Source organism: Lactuca sativa, chromosome 5 (assembly GCF_002870075.4).
Source record: "Lactuca sativa cultivar Salinas chromosome 5, Lsat_Salinas_v11, whole genome shotgun sequence".
Taxonomy (NCBI): domain Eukaryota; kingdom Viridiplantae; phylum Streptophyta; class Magnoliopsida; order Asterales; family Asteraceae; genus Lactuca; species Lactuca sativa.
Genome location: NC_056627.2, coordinates 181,265,862 through 181,285,106, shown reverse-complemented (window position 1 = coordinate 181,285,106; position 19,245 = coordinate 181,265,862). Strand labels below are relative to the sequence as shown.

The 19,245-nt window shown below is 36.4% G+C and overlaps 1 protein-coding gene across 6 annotated transcripts; it reads right to left on the bottom strand.

Moving 5' to 3' along the window:
* Window positions 1-1,465: 1,465 nt before the first annotated feature.
* LOC111897616 (lysine-specific demethylase JMJ26) lies at window positions 1,466-15,334 on the bottom strand. 6 transcript variants are annotated; one of them, XM_023893576.3, is made up of 13 exons: window positions 13,735-15,332; window positions 13,504-13,625; window positions 13,123-13,219; window positions 12,877-13,018; window positions 12,519-12,582; window positions 11,437-12,151; window positions 10,567-10,896; window positions 9,623-10,447; window positions 9,455-9,527; window positions 9,285-9,370; window positions 2,762-2,881; window positions 2,166-2,230; window positions 1,466-1,830 (listed from the first exon to the last, which is right to left on the bottom strand). In XM_023893576.3, the coding sequence occupies exons 1-13, from the start codon at window positions 14,932-14,934 to the stop codon at window positions 1,800-1,802; spliced, it is 3,870 nt and encodes a 1,289-aa protein (XP_023749344.1). In that variant the 5' UTR covers window positions 14,935-15,332; the 3' UTR covers window positions 1,466-1,799. The 6 variants fall into 6 exon arrangements, 3 of the variants coding, with proteins under 3 accessions (XP_023749344.1, XP_023749345.1, XP_023749346.1); XR_006192505.2 differs by lacking the exons at window positions 1,466-1,830; window positions 2,166-2,230 and adding an exon at window positions 6,199-6,419 and having other exon boundaries at window positions 2,757-2,881; window positions 13,735-15,334; XR_008224430.1 differs by lacking the exons at window positions 1,466-1,830; window positions 2,166-2,230 and adding an exon at window positions 6,259-6,419 and having other exon boundaries at window positions 2,757-2,881; window positions 13,735-15,334.
* Window positions 15,335-19,245: the final 3,911 nt, after the last annotated feature.

Sequence of the window (19,245 nt, the reverse complement as noted above, 5' to 3'; positions counted from 1 at the left end):
AGTTCCCACGAAACCCTAATCCCTCTTTAGAGAGTTTTGAGCATTTGTATGCTTTGGTGCATCTTAAAGAAAAAAAAAACCTTTAGAGAAGTATTTGTTGGCTTGAAGCTTATGGATCCATAATCTATTCACCTTCATCATCTTCCAGAAGGTATGAAGTCTCAATCTTGGTGATTCTTTGTTTAGATCTAGGCTAGTTAGGGTTTTTGGCATGTTTTGGTTCTTTGAGTTGATTCATGTGAGTATAAGTTACTCCAAAAGCTTAGAATAGTAGATTGATGTTTCTGAGGTCCCTTGTTCATAAAAATGACATCTTGATAGATTTATCTCAACCATGCATGAGTTGATGGTCATTATGTGAAGTTAGAGTGTTAGAAATTAGTGTTGGGCCTTGACTTGTCGAATGGTCAAGACTGAGCACCAGAGACTGCATGGCAAGTTGCAGACATTGGAGGTTCTAATGTGGAAATGGGAACATATTACTATGGATTTCATCACCAATTTACCTCGGACGGCAAAGGGATTCGATGCGATATGGGTTATAGTGGACCGTCTAACCAAGAGCTCCCACTTTCTAGCCATTTAAGAGAGCTCGTCGAACGAGAAATTGGCCAATTTATATGTGCGAGAGATTGTTGTTCAGCATGGTATTCTAGTCTCCATTGTATCGTATCAAGATGTTTGGCTCACATCTCGTTTTTGGCAGAAGTTCCACGAGGAACTGGGTATGAAGTTGCATCTTAGCACCACTTATCATCAGCAGACGGATCGTCAGAGTGAGCGGACCATTCAGACACTCCAGTATATGTTGCAAGCCTGTGTGCATGTGTGTTAAGGACTTAATCTCCAACATGGGGAACACTTAGGCTTTAGGTGCATGGGTTCTTAAAGTGTTAAGGACTTATGGTCCAAGACAGAGCTTTATTAAGTGAGGCTTTCAATTTTCTCTTGGGTTAGACTTGCAAAACCATAAGTGTAATTTAAGATCCTTTCTCTTGGGTTAGACCAACATTGTCGCATCACTAAAGAAGAGTATGATTTAAGATCCTGTCAAAAAAGCCAAAATAGGATAATTTGTAACATTAACAAAATTGTCAATGGTAAGGTTTTTCATAATTTGATAAGACAGAAAAATATCATTTAAAAACAAATTTATTTTGAGAAAACGGTAAAAAAGAATGACCAATGTGAGTGATCTAAAGCATAACACCAATATCAACCATAATAGATTAGATTGATTAATTCTTTAAACTTCCATAAAACTAACTCAAAGTACTTAGAATCGAACATGAGGACATTACATTAAGAACATAATGTCACAATTTAACCAATTGAAATTTCATAAAACCCTTAATTTCACATCAAGGTAACCCCCATTCTTTTTACAGTTTAAGCAATTGAAATTTCATAAAACTAACATACATACATACATATATACATACAAGCTGATTAAGTCAAGTGCCCATTGAGTCCATAAATTCACATAAATAGCTTAACTATTAAACCATTTTTGAAACACAAGATCAACATGTACAAAGTAACATAAATCCAAAGACACAACACAAACTCAAAAACACAAAACCTGCATTTCCCATAACTCGTGCTCAAGGACAAGCCAAAAAACAAACTGTTACATGATCGGTTAATAAGTGACAAGTACAGTTTGAAAGAGTTTCTTGGAAGTATGCTTGGGCTCAGAGCTCCGTTTAAGACTTGACAAAATCTATCAAATTCAATTAATACAATATACTACAGAAAGTGGAACCTCAACAATCCTCTCCCTTGTGGGTTGCATCCGCCTATTCCTTAGATTGAGTTTCAATTCCCTTTCTGGAACAAGTTTCCCTGTTAGTTAAACTCATACATCCAAATCTAATCATCTAATGTTATATTTGCTTCCAGATATTAAGAATCTCATTGTGTGGTAGTTTTTTAAAATTTTGGTTGATATTTATGATATATGTTTGTAAAGCAAATGAAAATTATTAGTGTAATATGTAAAAAGACCAAGTTATTTTATTATTAAAACATTGAAGATGTGTTTTCTGATGTGATGAATTTTAGTGTGTGGTTGGAGTGCATAAACTTGATGCTAAAATTACACTGTTTTTGTATATTTTTTAATGCTAGGATTGAAAATGGTTGAAGAAATGGTTTTCACTTACTTGGTATCAAAATTTTCCAAGTCCTTCACAGCTGCCTCCACTGCATTAAGTGCCATTTTCTTCACCTGTGAATCAACCAATAAATAAATAAATAAACAATACTATGAAAATAATAAATTATCACATTGTTTAGAAACTAGAGTTATATACAAAAAATAGGCACATACTTTCATTCATTTGTTTATTATAAGTTTATAGCATCCTGCTTTTGTTTCTACCTATTATAGTAATGTCATCCAAAGTCAAAACAATTTTCACTGCTATAATTGGGTAGATCTTTCTATTACAGAAATGTACTTTGAAACTTTTTCAAAATAAGGCATTATAAATTGAACAATCTACCCCAGTTATAACATTGTACTCTCAAATATAGCAGCAAAAATGTCTTGTATTTGAATGGCAGGGTTACAACTGGATAGATAGTAGGATGCTATAATCTACAGACTTCTGTGAATCAGACGATTTTTAAGCCATATAACCTGTTACCTTTTTTGCCAAGTATTTTCCTAAATTACCAATTTGACCTGTTATCAGTAACATATGAACCCAAATTTATGGTGAATACATAGAGTATGCCACCAGAAGAGATTGTTTACCTCTAACTTATCTTCTTTGGCCCTATGATTTTGGGGAAGAACACGGAAATCCTCTGTCAGTTGAATGCATTCACCAACGTTTTCAGGAGAAACAAAGTCTAGTGCAACTTTTATACATGACTGCACAAAAAGAAAAAATATTTATTCACTTATTATAACACATAAATTTAGAAGCAACTTGAAAGGTATTCGAAATCATATTTTAGATATTTGATTAGATTCGAGTCATGCTTGCAAGTTTAGTCAAAGTTAAATTTTTACCATTTGTTTTAAAGCTAGTGGGGTAGTTCGTAAAGCTCGTGAATATAATCGAGTTGAGTCAAAGTTATATTTTTACTATTTGTCCTATTCACATTTTATATATTGGATTAGATTCGAGTCATGCTTGCAAGCTTAATCGTATTCCCATTGAAATATAATGCAATGGCATTTTTAAATATGGAATTGAGCCAGGCTCAAAGTGTTGAGTGTTGATCACTTCAACGAGCTCGAGCTTGAAAATTCAAGCTCGGTTGAGCTCAAGTCAGGTTTAAAGCTTTGAGTTTTTTTATTCAAAACGAGCTCAAAGCTAGCACTCAGGGTTCATTCAGGAGTTGAATGATGGACACTAAGAGGCTGCTTCTTTTTTCTTGTTTTAAGTCCAATATGGTCAAAGTAGCTTAATGGATAATATATTATGTCGACTTAGGAAAGGAAAAAGGCTGTACTGCATTTGGCATGCATTGGACTCTATTAATCATGATCATTCATTAATGAATACTAATTTATGTTTGACTTAGGACCGCACCGGACCGGTAGCTATTTTATTTATGTAATAGGTGTGGTTTTCGGTTCTTTGATTTGCTATATTTTCCAACATGTAGTTTATAGTTTATAGTTTAATATGAGATCTTTTCCAACATGTAGTTTATAGTTTGTACTTCAATTTAGGCTACAACAATATAACTTCATCATTTTTGTTTCCATATTGAACAAGTTATAGTTCGAAGTCGGAGTATCAAAGCTGAAAGTTTTTTTAGTTTTCCAGCTTTTATGTTTAATTTGTAAAACTATTAAAAATTACATAACTCATTTGTTTTAAGTCTGATTCACATGAGATCTTTTCCAAAATGTAGTTTATAATTTCTAATTCAATTTAGGCTAAGAATTTCATCATTTTTGGTTTCATATTGAATGAATTACAGTCCCCTGATATCATGGTATCAAAGCAAGCAGTTTTTCAAATTTTCAGCTTTTACGTGCAATCTGTGAAACTTTTAAAAATTACATAACTCATTCATTTGAAGTCGGACTGACATATGATTTTTTCCAACATGTAGTTTATAGTTTATATTTCAATTTATGCTATAACTTCATCATTTTTGGCTCCATAATGAACGACTTACAGCCCCCCAAAGTTAGGATATTAGAGTTGAAAGAACTTCTCTACTGCTTCAACAACTTGCACCATACGCAACGAATGTTGTACCGGTCAAACATGTCCAAGAACCATAAAACCAGTTTATGTTGCTAGGTTTGGTCCACGGTCCAAGGAATTCTCTAAAACCGGTCATGTGTTGGAACTGAATCTGGTCTGATCCTAATGCCCACCCCTAATGGAAACTAACAATGTCTCTTTTTCTTCTTTTTAGTGTGGTGTGAGGAAAGTAGTTAAATGGGTAATCATGTTTGTTGGTTTAGGACATGAAATAGGTTGTACTACCTTTCAAATGCATCGGACGAAGACTTATGTCGATTGATATCATTTATGAGCTTAATGATGAACATTAAAGGGTTGTTTCTTTTTGTTCTTTCAAGTCTATTATAGACAAAGCACCTGAATGGATAACCATGTTCGTTGACATAGAACAGAAACCAGATTGTAGTGCCTTTGGCATGCATCAGACTAATTTATTTTAATTGAGATCATTTTGGAGTTTAAGAATGAACATTAAGGGGTTGCTTCTTTTTTTTCTTCTTTTAAATCCAATATGGACAAGTTTAATAAATAATAATGTTTGTTAACTTAAGACAAAAACAGGTTGTACTGTATTTGGCATGCATTTGACCAAGACGTGTATCTTGTGATCATTCATGAACTTAATAATAGACACTAAGAGGATGTTTCCTTTTTTTCCTTTTGAGTTCGGTGTGGACAACATAGAATAGATAATCATGTCTGGTGGCGTAGGACAAGAAATAGGACATGAAACAGGTTGTACTGCATTTCAGATGCACCGCATTGTTATGTCAATTGATATCATTCATGAGCTTAATGATGAACACTAATAGGTTTTCTTTGTTCTTTCAAGTCTAGTATTTAGAATGGATAACCATGTCTGTTGACATAGGACTAGAAATAGGTTTTAGTGCCTTCGGTATGAAATAGGTTATGGTGCCTTTGGCATGCAGTAGGCTGATGTATGTAAATTAAGATCATTAAGGAGTTTAATGATGGACACTAAGGGGCTACTGCTTTTTTCTTCCTTTAAGCCCAATATGGACAAAATAGTTGAATGGATAACAATGTATGTTGACTTAAGACAGTCTATCAAGTAAAGGCATTTTTTGTGTTCAATAATGGTCACTAAATTTTTTTGTACACCTAGGATCGCCGAACAAAAGAAACATTGTGCTCTTTTATACCGTGTGCCCCATATAATGGACATCGATCTCAATATGTTTTGTTCAAGATTTGTAGCAAGTTGTCATCGAGCCCTCAAGTTATCACACCAAGGATGATATCTTTGCAATGATCATATCCCTTGCTGAAAAAACAACTTTTGAAGATAATGATTTCAACCTAATGATTTTTGAATTGAGCAAGAGTAACATCTCTATGATCAGCTTTTGTAGCAAATCTTGCCACATGATTATGTTACCACGAAGATAAACATGATATGACAATAGGCCATTGTAGACTAATCCATGCTTAGTCTCTTTAATGGGAGCTCAGTGGTTTGAGGTGCAGAATTTCACCCAAAATATTGCTAGTGCTTTGTGATTTACCCCTTTGAGGTTCAACCCACGCCCAAATATTGCTAGTGCTTTGTGATTTACCCCTTTGAGGTTCAACCCACGCCCAAATATTGCTAGTGCTTTGTGATTTACCCCCTTGAGGTTCGGCATAGGCCGTCCTGAAGGTGTGGTTTACCATTTTTTTTCATGTGTATTCCACATAGGCATTCGACAACAAGAGTAAGACTTATGGCCAATGACTCATGTGGATGATTGAAGAAATTGACGACTTAGTTTATTCACCAAGAAAGTAATATTAGGCATGATCGGTGTGAGGTAATCCAACCCTACTTTTGCAAAGAGTCATGTTATCAAAGGGGTTTACATGACGTGAAGCTTATTGCTTGGATTCATTTGGAGTAGGACATGCATTTGCATTTAGCATGTCAATGGTTTACTTTTTTTTTTAAACAACAAATCTAATCTGCTTTCGAGTTCACCTATGTCCTATGTTGTGGAACGGACTTGAACCCTTTGACCTCAAGAAGGGAGGGAAACACCTGATGCATTTGAGCTACATTTAAGCTAGAAGCCCTTTGTTAAATGAATTCCATCTTGCCTCTAGTTGTCTCAAAACCAAGAAAGCTAGCAACTAGCCTTTTGAGTAGAAATTGGACACTCGGTTTAGAAATGTTGTCTCATATTTGTTTAGATTTATTGCCTGCAACCAAAATGTCATCCACATAAACTAAGACAAAGAATATAAAGCATAACCATGAAACATGAAACAGGTTGTTCAAAATCCAAAGTGACAAATGAGGGTCACAATTTGTCAAACCAGGCACAAGGGACTTGCTTAGTCCAAAAATTGCATGATTGTGTTTACCAATTGCAATCAATGTTGTAAAAATCTCAATTAGTCCCCGATTAATCTCTGATTAGTCCCTAAGCGGTACTCAGCCATCCTTGCCTAGACAATTAGTGAAGTTGTAGAAGTCGATGAACTTTGAACACCTTGAAGAAGTTTTATCTTGATCAAAACTATTTGAGGAATAAGTAGTACTTTATTAGTCATATTAGCATTATGATATTAATCACATTTAAACTTATTTTGTTGTGATATTAGTCATATTTATTTATTCTAAAATTTAACCAGTTTACAATTTAGGGTCCCAGACTAATCACCAACTAATCCATAAATAAAAGTCGACCAATCTCTAGTCACTAGTAGGCCAACTTAGTACCGCCAAGCGACGTTTACAACAATGATCACAAATAGGTGCTCAACAACGATATGGCTATCATTACGATCAACAATGAACAATCTGAGTTGTATTTGATGTGAAAACAAATTGTTAGCCATTGTGTTGATGTGACTCACGATGAAAAGAACCCGAGTGTGATTTATGTTTTCATTAAGCACTTGGTACACTATTTTGACAGCAATAGTCAAATAAACATAAGCGGTTAGGGACTTGAGAAAGGAGGAAATGTAAGTTTTAGTTTGAGTAAAATACACGCATAGTCCTTGCGGTTTTGGGTAATTTGCGCGTTTGGTCCCCAACTCCTTTTTTTAACACGGATGGTCCTTAAGATATAATTTTGTTGGGTGTTTGGTCTTTGCCATACATAAAAAGACTATTTTACCCCAACTATTTCTTTGTTAATTAATTTGTTATTTATTTCTTAAACAATAGAATTACTAATAGTTAACTAAAGTTCAACCACTCCTGATTCATATATAAACCCTTTAGTTCATTTTTGGAAGTCGGGAATACATGATCTCTGAAACGATATACAACACTAGAGCTTAATTCTTGACCGGAGATACAACATAGACAAGGTTGATTTGTAACTAAAAGGAACTTATCTCGGGTCATCCCCAAAATCTGAAACCAAATCAGCGAACAAGCATTGACAGTCGGTTTGTAAATACCCATATCAACAAACAACCTATAATCATCCGATTCTTGCAGATTAAACATCGATTTTTGTTAACTGGTGAAATAGAGAGAGGCGGATAACACCGACAATATAGAGAAAGGTCGGCAGACGATTGCTTGACGATGGAGGCTGGCGGACAATGCTTGACGTTGACGATGGGGCAGGCGGCAGCGACCACATGAGTCACAAACTTGCAGGGGTATTTAGGTCACAAATTGGTTATTTTGGGATTCTATCGATGATGAAGTGAGAGAAGGAGATATGGTAAGGAGGAGATTGATGTCGACGGCGAGGAGGGTGAGGGAGGCAGAGTAGGCGGTGAGAAGGTGTAGATGGAGGAGGGTTACAGATTAGAACGTGAAAGCTAAAGAGAGGAAAGTAAGGAAAATAAGTTTTAGAGTAAATTACACGAATGGTCCCTATGGTTTGGGGTAATTTGCAAGCTTGGTCCCTAACTTATTTTTTTAACTCGAAAGGTCCCTATTGTTTCTTTTTGTTACGTGTTTGGTCCCTGTCTTACATAAAAAGACTATTTTTCCTTTGATTTTTTAATTTATTTAAATAAACACACCCTCAACTCCACCCCCCTCACCTTACCCTACCCCACCATTTTTCTCTATTTAATTAATAGTCTTTTTAGATAAGACAGGGACCAAGCGTGTAACAAAAACAAACAGTAGGACCAAGCGCGTAATAAAAAGAAACAGTAGGGACCTTCTAAGTTAAAAAAATAAGTTAGGGACCAAGCACGCAAATTACCCCAAACCATAGGGACCATTCGTGTAATTTACTCTAGGTTTTGGGTGGTGGGACCACATGGATTATTTTAATAAATATCTTTTTTAAATAATAAAAAAAATCTGAATATTAAATTATAGGGGTAAAACTGTCTTTCTATGTTATTAGGGACCAAATACGCAACAAAATAAAGTTTAAGGGACCGTCTGAGTTAAAAATAAGAGTTAAGGACCAAACTCGTAAATTACCCCAAACCACAATGACCATCCATGTAATTTACTCTTTTAGTTTTAAGATGCCTAACTTGGATCTAGTAAGCATTGGGATGAGTGGAGGTAGTAGACTTGCATGGGCATGGTTGTGATATTGGAGGCATTTGCAGTAGTGATTATATGTTCGCAAGGTTGTGAGGCAAACATGGTGAATGTGGTTATAAGTATTACATGATAAAAAAAAACAGCATAGGCCCCAATTAGGCAGTGCCTAGGCACTAAGAGGACTGTCACTGGGTAGGACTAAAGCTAATCAGCCAAATAAATCAAGATCCATCATTAATCAGTCCAAATCGGTCAGAAACAAGTCTAGGCGGAAAAACTCGATCCAAGACGGTCAGTCAAACAGTAAAAAGTCAAAAAGGTCAAATTTAAGATGTGAACCAGGGTATGAAGATCAGCAAAGGCATGAGGATTGAGATGCTCCAATATCATCATTGCAAGACATGAAGTTAACCCCTACGTAGTCATTCATAATCATGCCCTAACAAGGCCAATAGTATTGCCATGTCATCATTCTCTGAATCACTATATAACGACATGCCAATTCCTTTCATTCCAACACTCCCTATTAATTTCAGATGAAGCAACTTAATAAAAAGAATCTAAAAAGTAGTAGTTAAGTGACTAACCTTCAAATTTCTAACTTGATGGGCACAACCAGCAGGTATAAATACAGCATCTCCAAGCTTCTGGACAAAAGTCCATGCTTCAATTCCTGATGACAACCAAAAAGATAATCACATTTCAGAAATTTTATAACAGTGAAATCCGATACAGGGCCTTGCAGATGTACACTAACCAAACTCTTCTTTAAGCTTCCTTTTATGCTCCATGGTTAAGTAAAATGTTTGGTCATGAATTGGGTGGATAACCTGGACCAAAAAGATACAATACAACAGTTAGAGAAATTACTATTTAGGAATGTAATGCTACACATGAATGGATTTCAACTAAAAGTAAGGACTACCTGCTCCAATGGTCGACAAAAGATATGTCTAAACTCTTTAAAGTGTTTTTTGAGATATTTCTCCAGTTTAGGCGAATCTTCCCTCCGAAATATGTCCCACAAAGCACCTCCATCTCCCAAATCAAATCCATCCACACAACTACCTGAAATATCATCCTGGTTATCAACTTCTTCACCATCAGAAGATATCATTTTTTTCTCTCCCTTCCTTTTAGGTCCTTTAATTCCATTTTGTCCCACAACTCTTTTCTTGGAATCCTTTCTCTTACTCTTAACTTCTTCACTAGCTTCTGTTTCCTCGTTATTGGTAACCGATGCTTTCACTTGTTTCCTGCAATTCCTTGTACTTCTTCTATTTCCATTTTGTCCCTCAACTTTTTTCGTGGAATCCTTTCTCTTCCTCTTATCTTTTTCATCAGTTTTAGACTTAGGTCCTTCACATCTATCCTCCTTCAGTGCACTTTCATCTGCTTGATCACTAGTACTTGTCACAAGACAAGAATCTGTTTCATCCCCACTTTTTCGCTTGCGTCTACTGTAAACACAGGCGTAAACACGGGCACTTGTTTCTCCCATATTGACATCACTCGTGTTCTTTTCAACTTTAGATTCAATGATTTTTTTAAATGGGCGCCCTCGTTTTTTCAGGCCAACAACTACCTCAGCAGTGGCATCTTTCATGTCATCAACATCTTGATGTTTCTTCCCTACCAGTCTAAAAAGTTCCCTCTCATCCTGAGCTTTGTGACGCTGTTTCAATTGATTTATCTTTTCATGATTTTCAGGTTCGGGGGTCACAGTTGCAGTATGAGTCAACACATTCACCTGCATGTCACCACAAAATATATTTAGTGAGGATAGATGCAGCATAGTTTTCTTAGAGATGTCTAAAAACCCAAATTTAATTACAAACCTCAAACCCTAACAAGATAGAAAAAGCATACCGCATCAGACATGTCACAATGAAGTTTAGTTACAGAATCTCCACGTCCCAATTCTTGATGAACGCCATAAGCTATGTAGGTTTTAGGACCCATGTCTGGCTTACAAGATTTTTCAGGCAACTTCACTGCAAGATTAAGGTATCCATCACGTGGATGTGTGTACTCTTTAAAGGGTAAACAAGTGATGAATTCAACACCATGACGTGGCAACCGTTCTTCAAATAAACTTGATGGAGGCCAATCTTTCAACTTTAGGATCTCAGGCCACCCTTCTTTGTCATATCTACCACCCAAATACCCAGTAAAAAATTTATGAACATTGATATCAAACTGCATGCCATAAGAAAGGATGATTAGGCATGTAAATACCCCAAAATAGCATTAACTAAACGAAAAAAATCTAACATAGATTCTAGAAAAATATGTTGAAAAAAAATATTCTCCCAAGCTTGTATGAACTGTATCCATCCAACAGTTACCACAGAACATATATTATATATAAGTCAATGTCAGTAAAATAAAGGATTAACTTACAAATAATAGCATTGTACTTCCATTCCTTACTATTATACATTGTTCTTGGATAAATCTACCCAATCATAGCAATTTTATCCAAATACAGTGCAAGTTTTCACTGCTACGGGTAGACTTTTCAAAGTATCATATACTAATACAAAAAAGTACTTGAAAGTACAATGCCATAAATGGGTAGATTTTTCACACTACATGACTACAATGCCTTAATGAGATAAAAGTTGAAAGTACAACGATGTAATAGAAAGCAACGAAAATAGGATGATATAATACACAAATAGATGATAGTATGTAGCTACTTCTTGCATTTAGCCCAAAAGGAAATACTTAACATACCTCACACCAATCTAAACAATTGAGAGCAGACACATCCAAGAGCTTATCATGTTTGGTATTTGTCATCTGGCGAAAAGCACGCCACATAACCATGGGTTCCCAGCTCAACCCAAGTGTAGTTTCTAGAACATTGCTGACTATTACTGGCTCCCCTTTTGACCAATGCCACTGAAAATGCTTCAAATCTCCATGTTGAATGTCTATTGCACGTGGACAATACAAGTAATTGTCTCTAGAATTTTCACGGGAAGCAGCTTTTCGTAACTGCTGATCACCAGCATCTGAAGAACATGTGCACCATTTCTCAGGCATATCCCTCATGTCTTCCTCAAGTTTGTGTGTCTTTAAGAGCTTTTGTGCTTTCTCCAACAACTTTGAAACACTGTCACGTGGCTTTATGTGAACCAACTCTAAAATACCACGATCACAACCACCCATACGTTTTGGAGGACAAGGAATTCTGCCATCATCCAGAGACTTCCAGTTATGAGTTTGCTTTTTCTTTTGTGGAGGATCTTTAACAGCCTTTTTAGCTTTAAGAGGGTTCCCCCCATGTAAGTAATCAGGACCTGGATCATTAAAATCAGTCATAACTTCTTCCTTGTTTCCCATAGGTTTTCCATCTCGCAATTCCCAACAACATTCAAGACAAAGGTCATAATGACAAGAAGGGCAGCTCCTATGCAGATCAAATATTGATGTTTTACAAAAGTCACTGCATACATTAACTCACAATCAAAATAGGAAATCATTAAAAAACAAACGCTAAATGCAAGGAATATCTGTGTGCTTTCACTTGTTTGTTTATCGTAAAATCTTCCTCTCAGTTCTTTCTATTACAGCATTCTCGTCCCAATATTTTTCTCATTGAAACAATGTACTTTGAAAAGGCTGCTAAATCAAAGCAGTGAAAAGTGCTTTGTACTTGGATGCCATTGCCATAATTGAGTAGTTTTTCAGAGTAAAATGTTGTAAGATAAACAAATGAAAGTAGGATGCTATAATCAAGAAAAAAAATGAAAGAACATAAATATTGTGAAACAAGATCCTCATATACTTGTACAATCGCTGATATGACATACCAGTACATGCGCTCATTCGGGCTGCACTTTGCCTTCTTCAACTTTACCTTTGATAAAATAGATCCTGCCCAAGAAATAAAAACTTAGGGAAACCTACATAAAGTATGACTGATTGCTGATTATCTATTTAAACCAACCTTTTAGTGAACAAACTCACATTGTCATCATTACAACTCATCATCAAGCCAAAGGTAAGTTTAAATGATGAACAATGAGAGTTCAGGTTAAAGACACACTCATCATCAATAGTCAAGAATCATATATACATGGCAATACTCACATTTAGATTAGCTACAGTGTAAACTTGGAGTTATATTTGAAAAAACAGCAAGAACACAGAGATGAACAACTGAAATACCTTGAATTTTAGATTCTAATTCTTTCTCCTTTATGTGCTCCTTGTTGAGACGCTTCAAGAATGGAAGAAGCACATGTAGGATATAAACAGAATACCGGATTTTCTGATCATCATCAGGTTTAAAATCAATCTTTTGTTTGACCTAAAAAACCACCAACACATTCAGTATTAAGTTTCTTGTTTACATAAGAGTAAAAACAAAAAAAAATAAGTTCCATAACAAAAGATAAAGATGCAGGAACCAACTTTAGGATGCACATCACGCAAACAACCTTTACAGTTGCAATTGTCTAAGCAAACAGGGCAACACTCAGCAAACATCTCCTCTGTCATGTTAGGATACCTAAAAGAGTAAAAGACAGAGTAAAGTAGTAAACAATCAGGCATCAAGTCAGTGGGTTATAGAAGCATGCTACAAATTTAACCAACACAATCACAAAGGTCAATAATGGCTACTCTCTGATGTCAATGCACCATTTCCCAAGAAAGTTAAAAAGCAATGACAGAAGTGTGAAGGGCTAAAATGATGTAACAAGTCTATTCAACTGCACCTTGAAAAGCAATCACTCAATTTGATTACTCGGTTAGAAAGAGGGAAGAAAAAGTTTTGATCTTTCATAATCATACCATCTTGTCATGCAAGGGACACAGTAACGCTTTGTAGTGCATTTCTGGCACCTAACAACTCGTCCACTGTCGTTTCTTTGACACTGATGACACATGTTTGAAGGTACATAAACCAGATTTCCCTGCCAACAAATGGAAGAAGATAAAGAGATGACGTTTATTGTTTAATCAAGGAGATGTATTTAAATTTAAATAGAGAAAGAGGGAAACCAGGAACACAGAATGTGTTACATTTTCATCTGGAACCTTGTGCCTTGCAGCACACCTTGGCCTTGATTCCTCCTTCTTGATTGGGCTGGAAGCTTTCTTGCTTCTCTTTTCTTTCTTTGGAACTGACTGCAGATGTTTCTTCTTCCTTCCATCCTCAGCATAACTAATATCGGCATTCCTGGTACTTCTTGTGGGCCTCTCACTCTCTTTTTTGACATATTTACTGTTTATTACTTCATTGGTGATGTTTCCCTCTCGATCAGGAGTAGCAATAGAAGTTTTAGCATCAACCATATCTTCTTCTGTTTCTTCTGGGGACTTGTTATCATCGTCACTTGACTTCACAACACCAATTGTCATCTTCCTTACTTCTTTTGTAGAAACACAAAGCTTTTTCTGGCGTGATTTATTCTTCTTCTCTGGAGATTTAGTAGCAGTAACAATGTTCCCATTCTTCGCTTTCCGACCTCTTTTCCTGAATTTCTTCTTCTGAACACCCTTCTTCCCGTCTGCTTCAGATTTAGAACCCCCATTGTGTTCTATACCTCCATCACCATCTTCTTTATCTTGTTCCTCTTCACCCATCTTTTGTTTCTTTGGAACTGATCGCTGGTGTGTCTTCTTCCGTACATCCTCTTCAAAATCATAATAATAGTCAAAAATTGCATAATTAATAACCTCATTCCTAGTACTTCTTTTGGGCCTTCCACTCTCTTTTTGGTCATCTTTGTTGTTCACTACTTGGTTGATAACATTTCCCTCTCGATCAGGAATAGCAAGATCAGTTTCAGCATCAACCATACCTTCTTCTGAGGACTTGTTATCATCATCACTTAACTTCACAACACCAACCGCCATCTTCTCTTCTTTTTTAGTAACAACCTGCTTCAGGCGACCACGTGATTTGTTCTTTTTCTCTTGAGATTTAGTAGCAGTATCACTGATCCAGTTCCCTTTCCGAATTCTTTTCCTACCTCTATTCTTCTGAACATTCACCTTCCCCTCTGCTTCAGATTCAGAAATCCCACTTTGTTCTTCACCTCCATCACCATTGATAGTTTTAAATCGTTCTTTCAGAATATGAGGAGAAGGCAAAGACGAAGGTACACCGTCAGCATCAACACCAACTCGACATCGTTCCTGGTCATTAACAGCCACCTCGACATTCATCACCATGTGATTGATTTCATTATTCCTGTTCTCTGTAATTGTTGTCGCCATCAATAAAAACTAATTCTTGAGACTCAAGAAAATAAAAAGCACTTTATACAGGAAGAAGAAAAACAGTGGGTGGAAGTGGAATTAGGGTTTGAATACAATGGCCGTTTCCAAAAAAAAAAAAAAAGAATACAATGGGGATTGCTGTAGATTCAAACGAGGGATTCCCGCGCCCAGAACTCCAATTCGCGGGTCTCGCAAACACGGGAAGTGCTCACTAGAATCGAGGGAACCCTTACCGTTAACGTTATCAAATCAAAACTAAAAAAATGGAAATTTTCTTCCATTTGGTTGTAAATAGTACAAAAGAGGATAAATTCAAATTTGAGATTGTATTTTTTTTTTTTTTAATTTTGACACTGTGTTATTGATTTTTTACTAAATGTAATCATATAACCCGTTACTTTCAGGTCAACCGGTTTGAATTTTGTTGAGTCAACAATTTGCTTATACGGTATTCACCTAATATCTTATATGGCAGTTGAGCATTTATAAATGATCCCTAACGGCCTCAACCCTTTACAACCCTAGATCAATCTTCACTTTTTCATCTTAGTTCTTCTTCACGAGGATTGTACAATGGTGTCTTCGTCTCAATCAGATGAATCAACAAGTGGGCTAGTGGGGTAAATAAGTCAAACAATGGTCCCTCTGGGACGTGCTATTGTGGAGTAATTGCCCCCTTGAAGATATCAATGAGTGAGAAGAATCCTGGATGAAAATACTTTGGGTGCAGGTACTGGCCCGATGAAGTTGAAGACTATGGCTACTTTGAATGGTATGATGGTGAAGTAAGTCCATGGAACAAGGAACTTCTGTTTGAAGTTATGGCAAATAAGAAAAAAAAACATTGGACGGGGAAAAGGGAACCCTCATCATGGTGAAATAAGTTTGATGAATCTTGTTAGGGTTATGATTGGTTTGCTTGTTATTTTAATAGTCTTGGTAGGGATTTTGATGTGGATGGTGTACAAGGGGTAAGTAGGAAGAAGTTGTGGTAGGTCTTTAAGTATGAATTAATGTGGATTAAGGTCCAATGTTGACCAATTTTGTGTGTATGTATTGATGTACTACCTTGAAGTTTGTATGTTCCAATGTTGATCGATTTTGATGTATGTAGTGAAGTGTATATGTTTATGATGGTGAATTGGAAGTGTGATGCTATATGATGCTAGTGGACCAAACTACCCTTTACTTATGTAACAAACCAATGACCTAAATACCCTTACCTTATGAAACAATTGGGATTATAAAAGATAAAAATGATGACCATAAACGCTATACCAACAATACACATATTTTGACCAAAATGCTATGAAAAATAACAAAAAATTACCAAGTGAATTGGAAGTATGATGTTATATGACGCTAGTGGACCAAACTACTATTTACTTATGTAACAAACCAGTGAACAAAAAAGAAAGGACCAAAATACCCTTACATTATGAAACAAATTTGATTATAAAAGATAAAAAACAGTGACCATAAACACTACACCAACATTACACAAATTTTAACCAAAATGCTATGAAAAATACCAAAAAATTACCATAAACAGCATACCAACATTACATAAATTCTTACAATCAAAATCCACACATTTTGTGTGACATCCCGCTTATTAAATAAATAAATGGATAAAATTAATAACGAATAATAGCCCTAAATATGTAATAAGATAACATTGTTAGTCATAAGGAGCTAAATGACATAATTTCTGGAAATTTTGGATCTTTATTGTAATATTTGGACTTGAATTGTAATAAATTATGGGAAGCAAGGGCTAAAGAGTAAAATGGGGATTTAGATGGTAATGATTAGAGAAGGAGGGGTTGAATATGTCATAATTGAGATCTTTGGGGTTAAAATGTAATTTTCAGATTAGTTTGTAAAGAATTTTGAATTTTGAGGGTTGTTTAGTAAATTATGGATTTAATTTTAAAATGATTTCAGAAGTCAAGGTGTGTTTGGTAAATTATGGACTTATTATGAAAGGATTTTTCAAGGTAAGGGGTTAAATGGTAAATATTGGAGTTATGTTGAAAAGTTTTAGTGGAGGAGGGGCCAAACTTGTAAAAAATGGGTTGATGTTTGAAAGGATCACGGGTTTAGACTCGGACCCCCTTCCCTTCCCGCTTCAAGATACATCACCGAATACCTTCAACCCTAAACCTAATTCGTCATCTCTTTAGCCGCCATGTGTGACTTTCAGCCGCCACCACCCTCTTCACTCATTTTCCGGTCAGCCATGGCCGCCAAACGACTTTCGTTCCTAGCTGACGACGTAGCCACCGATGTGATCCGTTAAACGTTCACCGCCGCGTCAATCCAGTTGCCGATGAGGATCACGAGCATGCGTCTCTCTCACTGTTGTTGCGGTTATACTCGGTGGGTTTCACACCACCTTATCCCTTCTCCATTTCTCTTCTGATGTCGCATTGCCGCTGCCGTCCAGGAGACTATTCCATCGCCTTTCCCTCCGACTGTCATGCGTCACCGCGAGGGTGGATGTGATTGGGTATGTTTCTTGTGCACAACTCGTGTCCGTGAAGTGTGTGCGTGGGTGTGTTGTTGACCGGAAAGCTATGCGGACCACCATGGCAACCAACTATGGTAGTTGCCACTAAGGTGCTTATTTTGCCGCCGCCAACTACCGTGAGAGGTGGTTGTGTGTGTGATATGTTTGTATGTGTGATTTACTGTGTGTTTAAGTGTGGGTTTGATGGAGTTATGTGGAATGTTCATGTTTGGCCGGATTATTCAAGGAAACAACCCGTCACCACCACCGTGAGGTGGTGGCTGCCACTTCACGCCACCATTTGGCCACCACTAACTGCCACCTTGGGTGGCTGTGTGGGATTGTTATCTGGGATGCTCGGATATATTTAGTCTAAAATTATAACCACCACCATGAGGTGGTGGCCGCCGTCGTGAGCCACCGTTGACCACCACTACCCGAGGTAGTAATGGGTGGTGTCAGGCCTAATAAAACCCCAATTGACCTAATGAAGCTCTAATTGATCTAAAGCCTAATCGTTTGACTAATTGGCATGTGCTTGGGTTAGAAACCCTAATTAGGATTTAAAAAACCCTAGTTTTGGAGATGTTAGTTTTGGATTGTCGGGACTCGCGTTTGGATCAGTGGATTGAAGTTATGACTTATGTCGATCCCATTGTATGTTTATCCTAGTGGATTGATAGACTTAATGGATTAATTCCTTAATGAGTTAAGTAAAAACACTTAACCCTAATCGTCATTTTATGTGAAAACCCTAATTTTGTTTAGGCCTTGAGTTGGGCATTTCTGTTGGGCTTTAGTGATTGGGCTATTGATGGGTCATCCAAGAACAAGTATATGGACTAGAATATTAGGCACACACACGCCATTGATATTCTGCTATGACGTTTTACTCTGATTTATGATAACTTGATACATTGGTTTTATTCATGTGTTTGGATGTTATGGAAAATACTATTTTATTTATTATTAAATGGAAATTTTTTGGATCATATTTTTGGATGTTTCAAGTTGGTATCAGAGCCTTGTTTTGAGGAATTCGAGCACACTCTCGGGTGTGTCTTAACTCAAACTAAAGACTTGGTAGAAAATTTTAAAAGAAAATATTTTTATAAAAAGAATTTATAAATGAGAAAAAGGCGTGGTGCATGCAATTAGCCGAGCTCAAGTAAGTTATCCTAAAATACTCATACATGCTTATATATGATATGAATTGTGAATTGTGAATCGCATGCTAGATTACGGCTAAGGATCTAGGAGAGATGCCTTTGTATGCCTACTGTATGAGCTTATGGATTTGCATGCTAGTACTAATCAGTCAGTGATAGGATGGCCTTATTAGGTTATGCTCGACTCTGTTTACTTTATGCTCGAATGCTACTTGTTTTGTACTTTTAGGAGTTCTTGCTAATCTCGGCTAGTTAGTAAGCGAATATGCTAAGTTACATATTATGAAAACTAAATAATTTCAGAAGGTTAGGTTTAGCTCTATTGCGCAACTCATGTTTGAGTCCAATCGTTGTAAGGAGAGACCTCTCATTCGAAGAATTATCTAATATTTGTGATATGTAATTGTATTGTGAGCTAGTTACAGAAGGTTAGCATAAGTTCATTCTACATGTGATGGCGGATAGTGGTGTGGAGTCTTCCCTAGGGAAACCTAGGATGAGATTTAGTGCTAAGAGCCCTATCTTCGAGGGATCTGTTGGTTATAGAGTAACTTGGCTGAGTGGAGGCACTTCTTATAGAAAGTACGGAAATATGTGGAAGGTAGTATGGTCCCGCACTACTGGAAG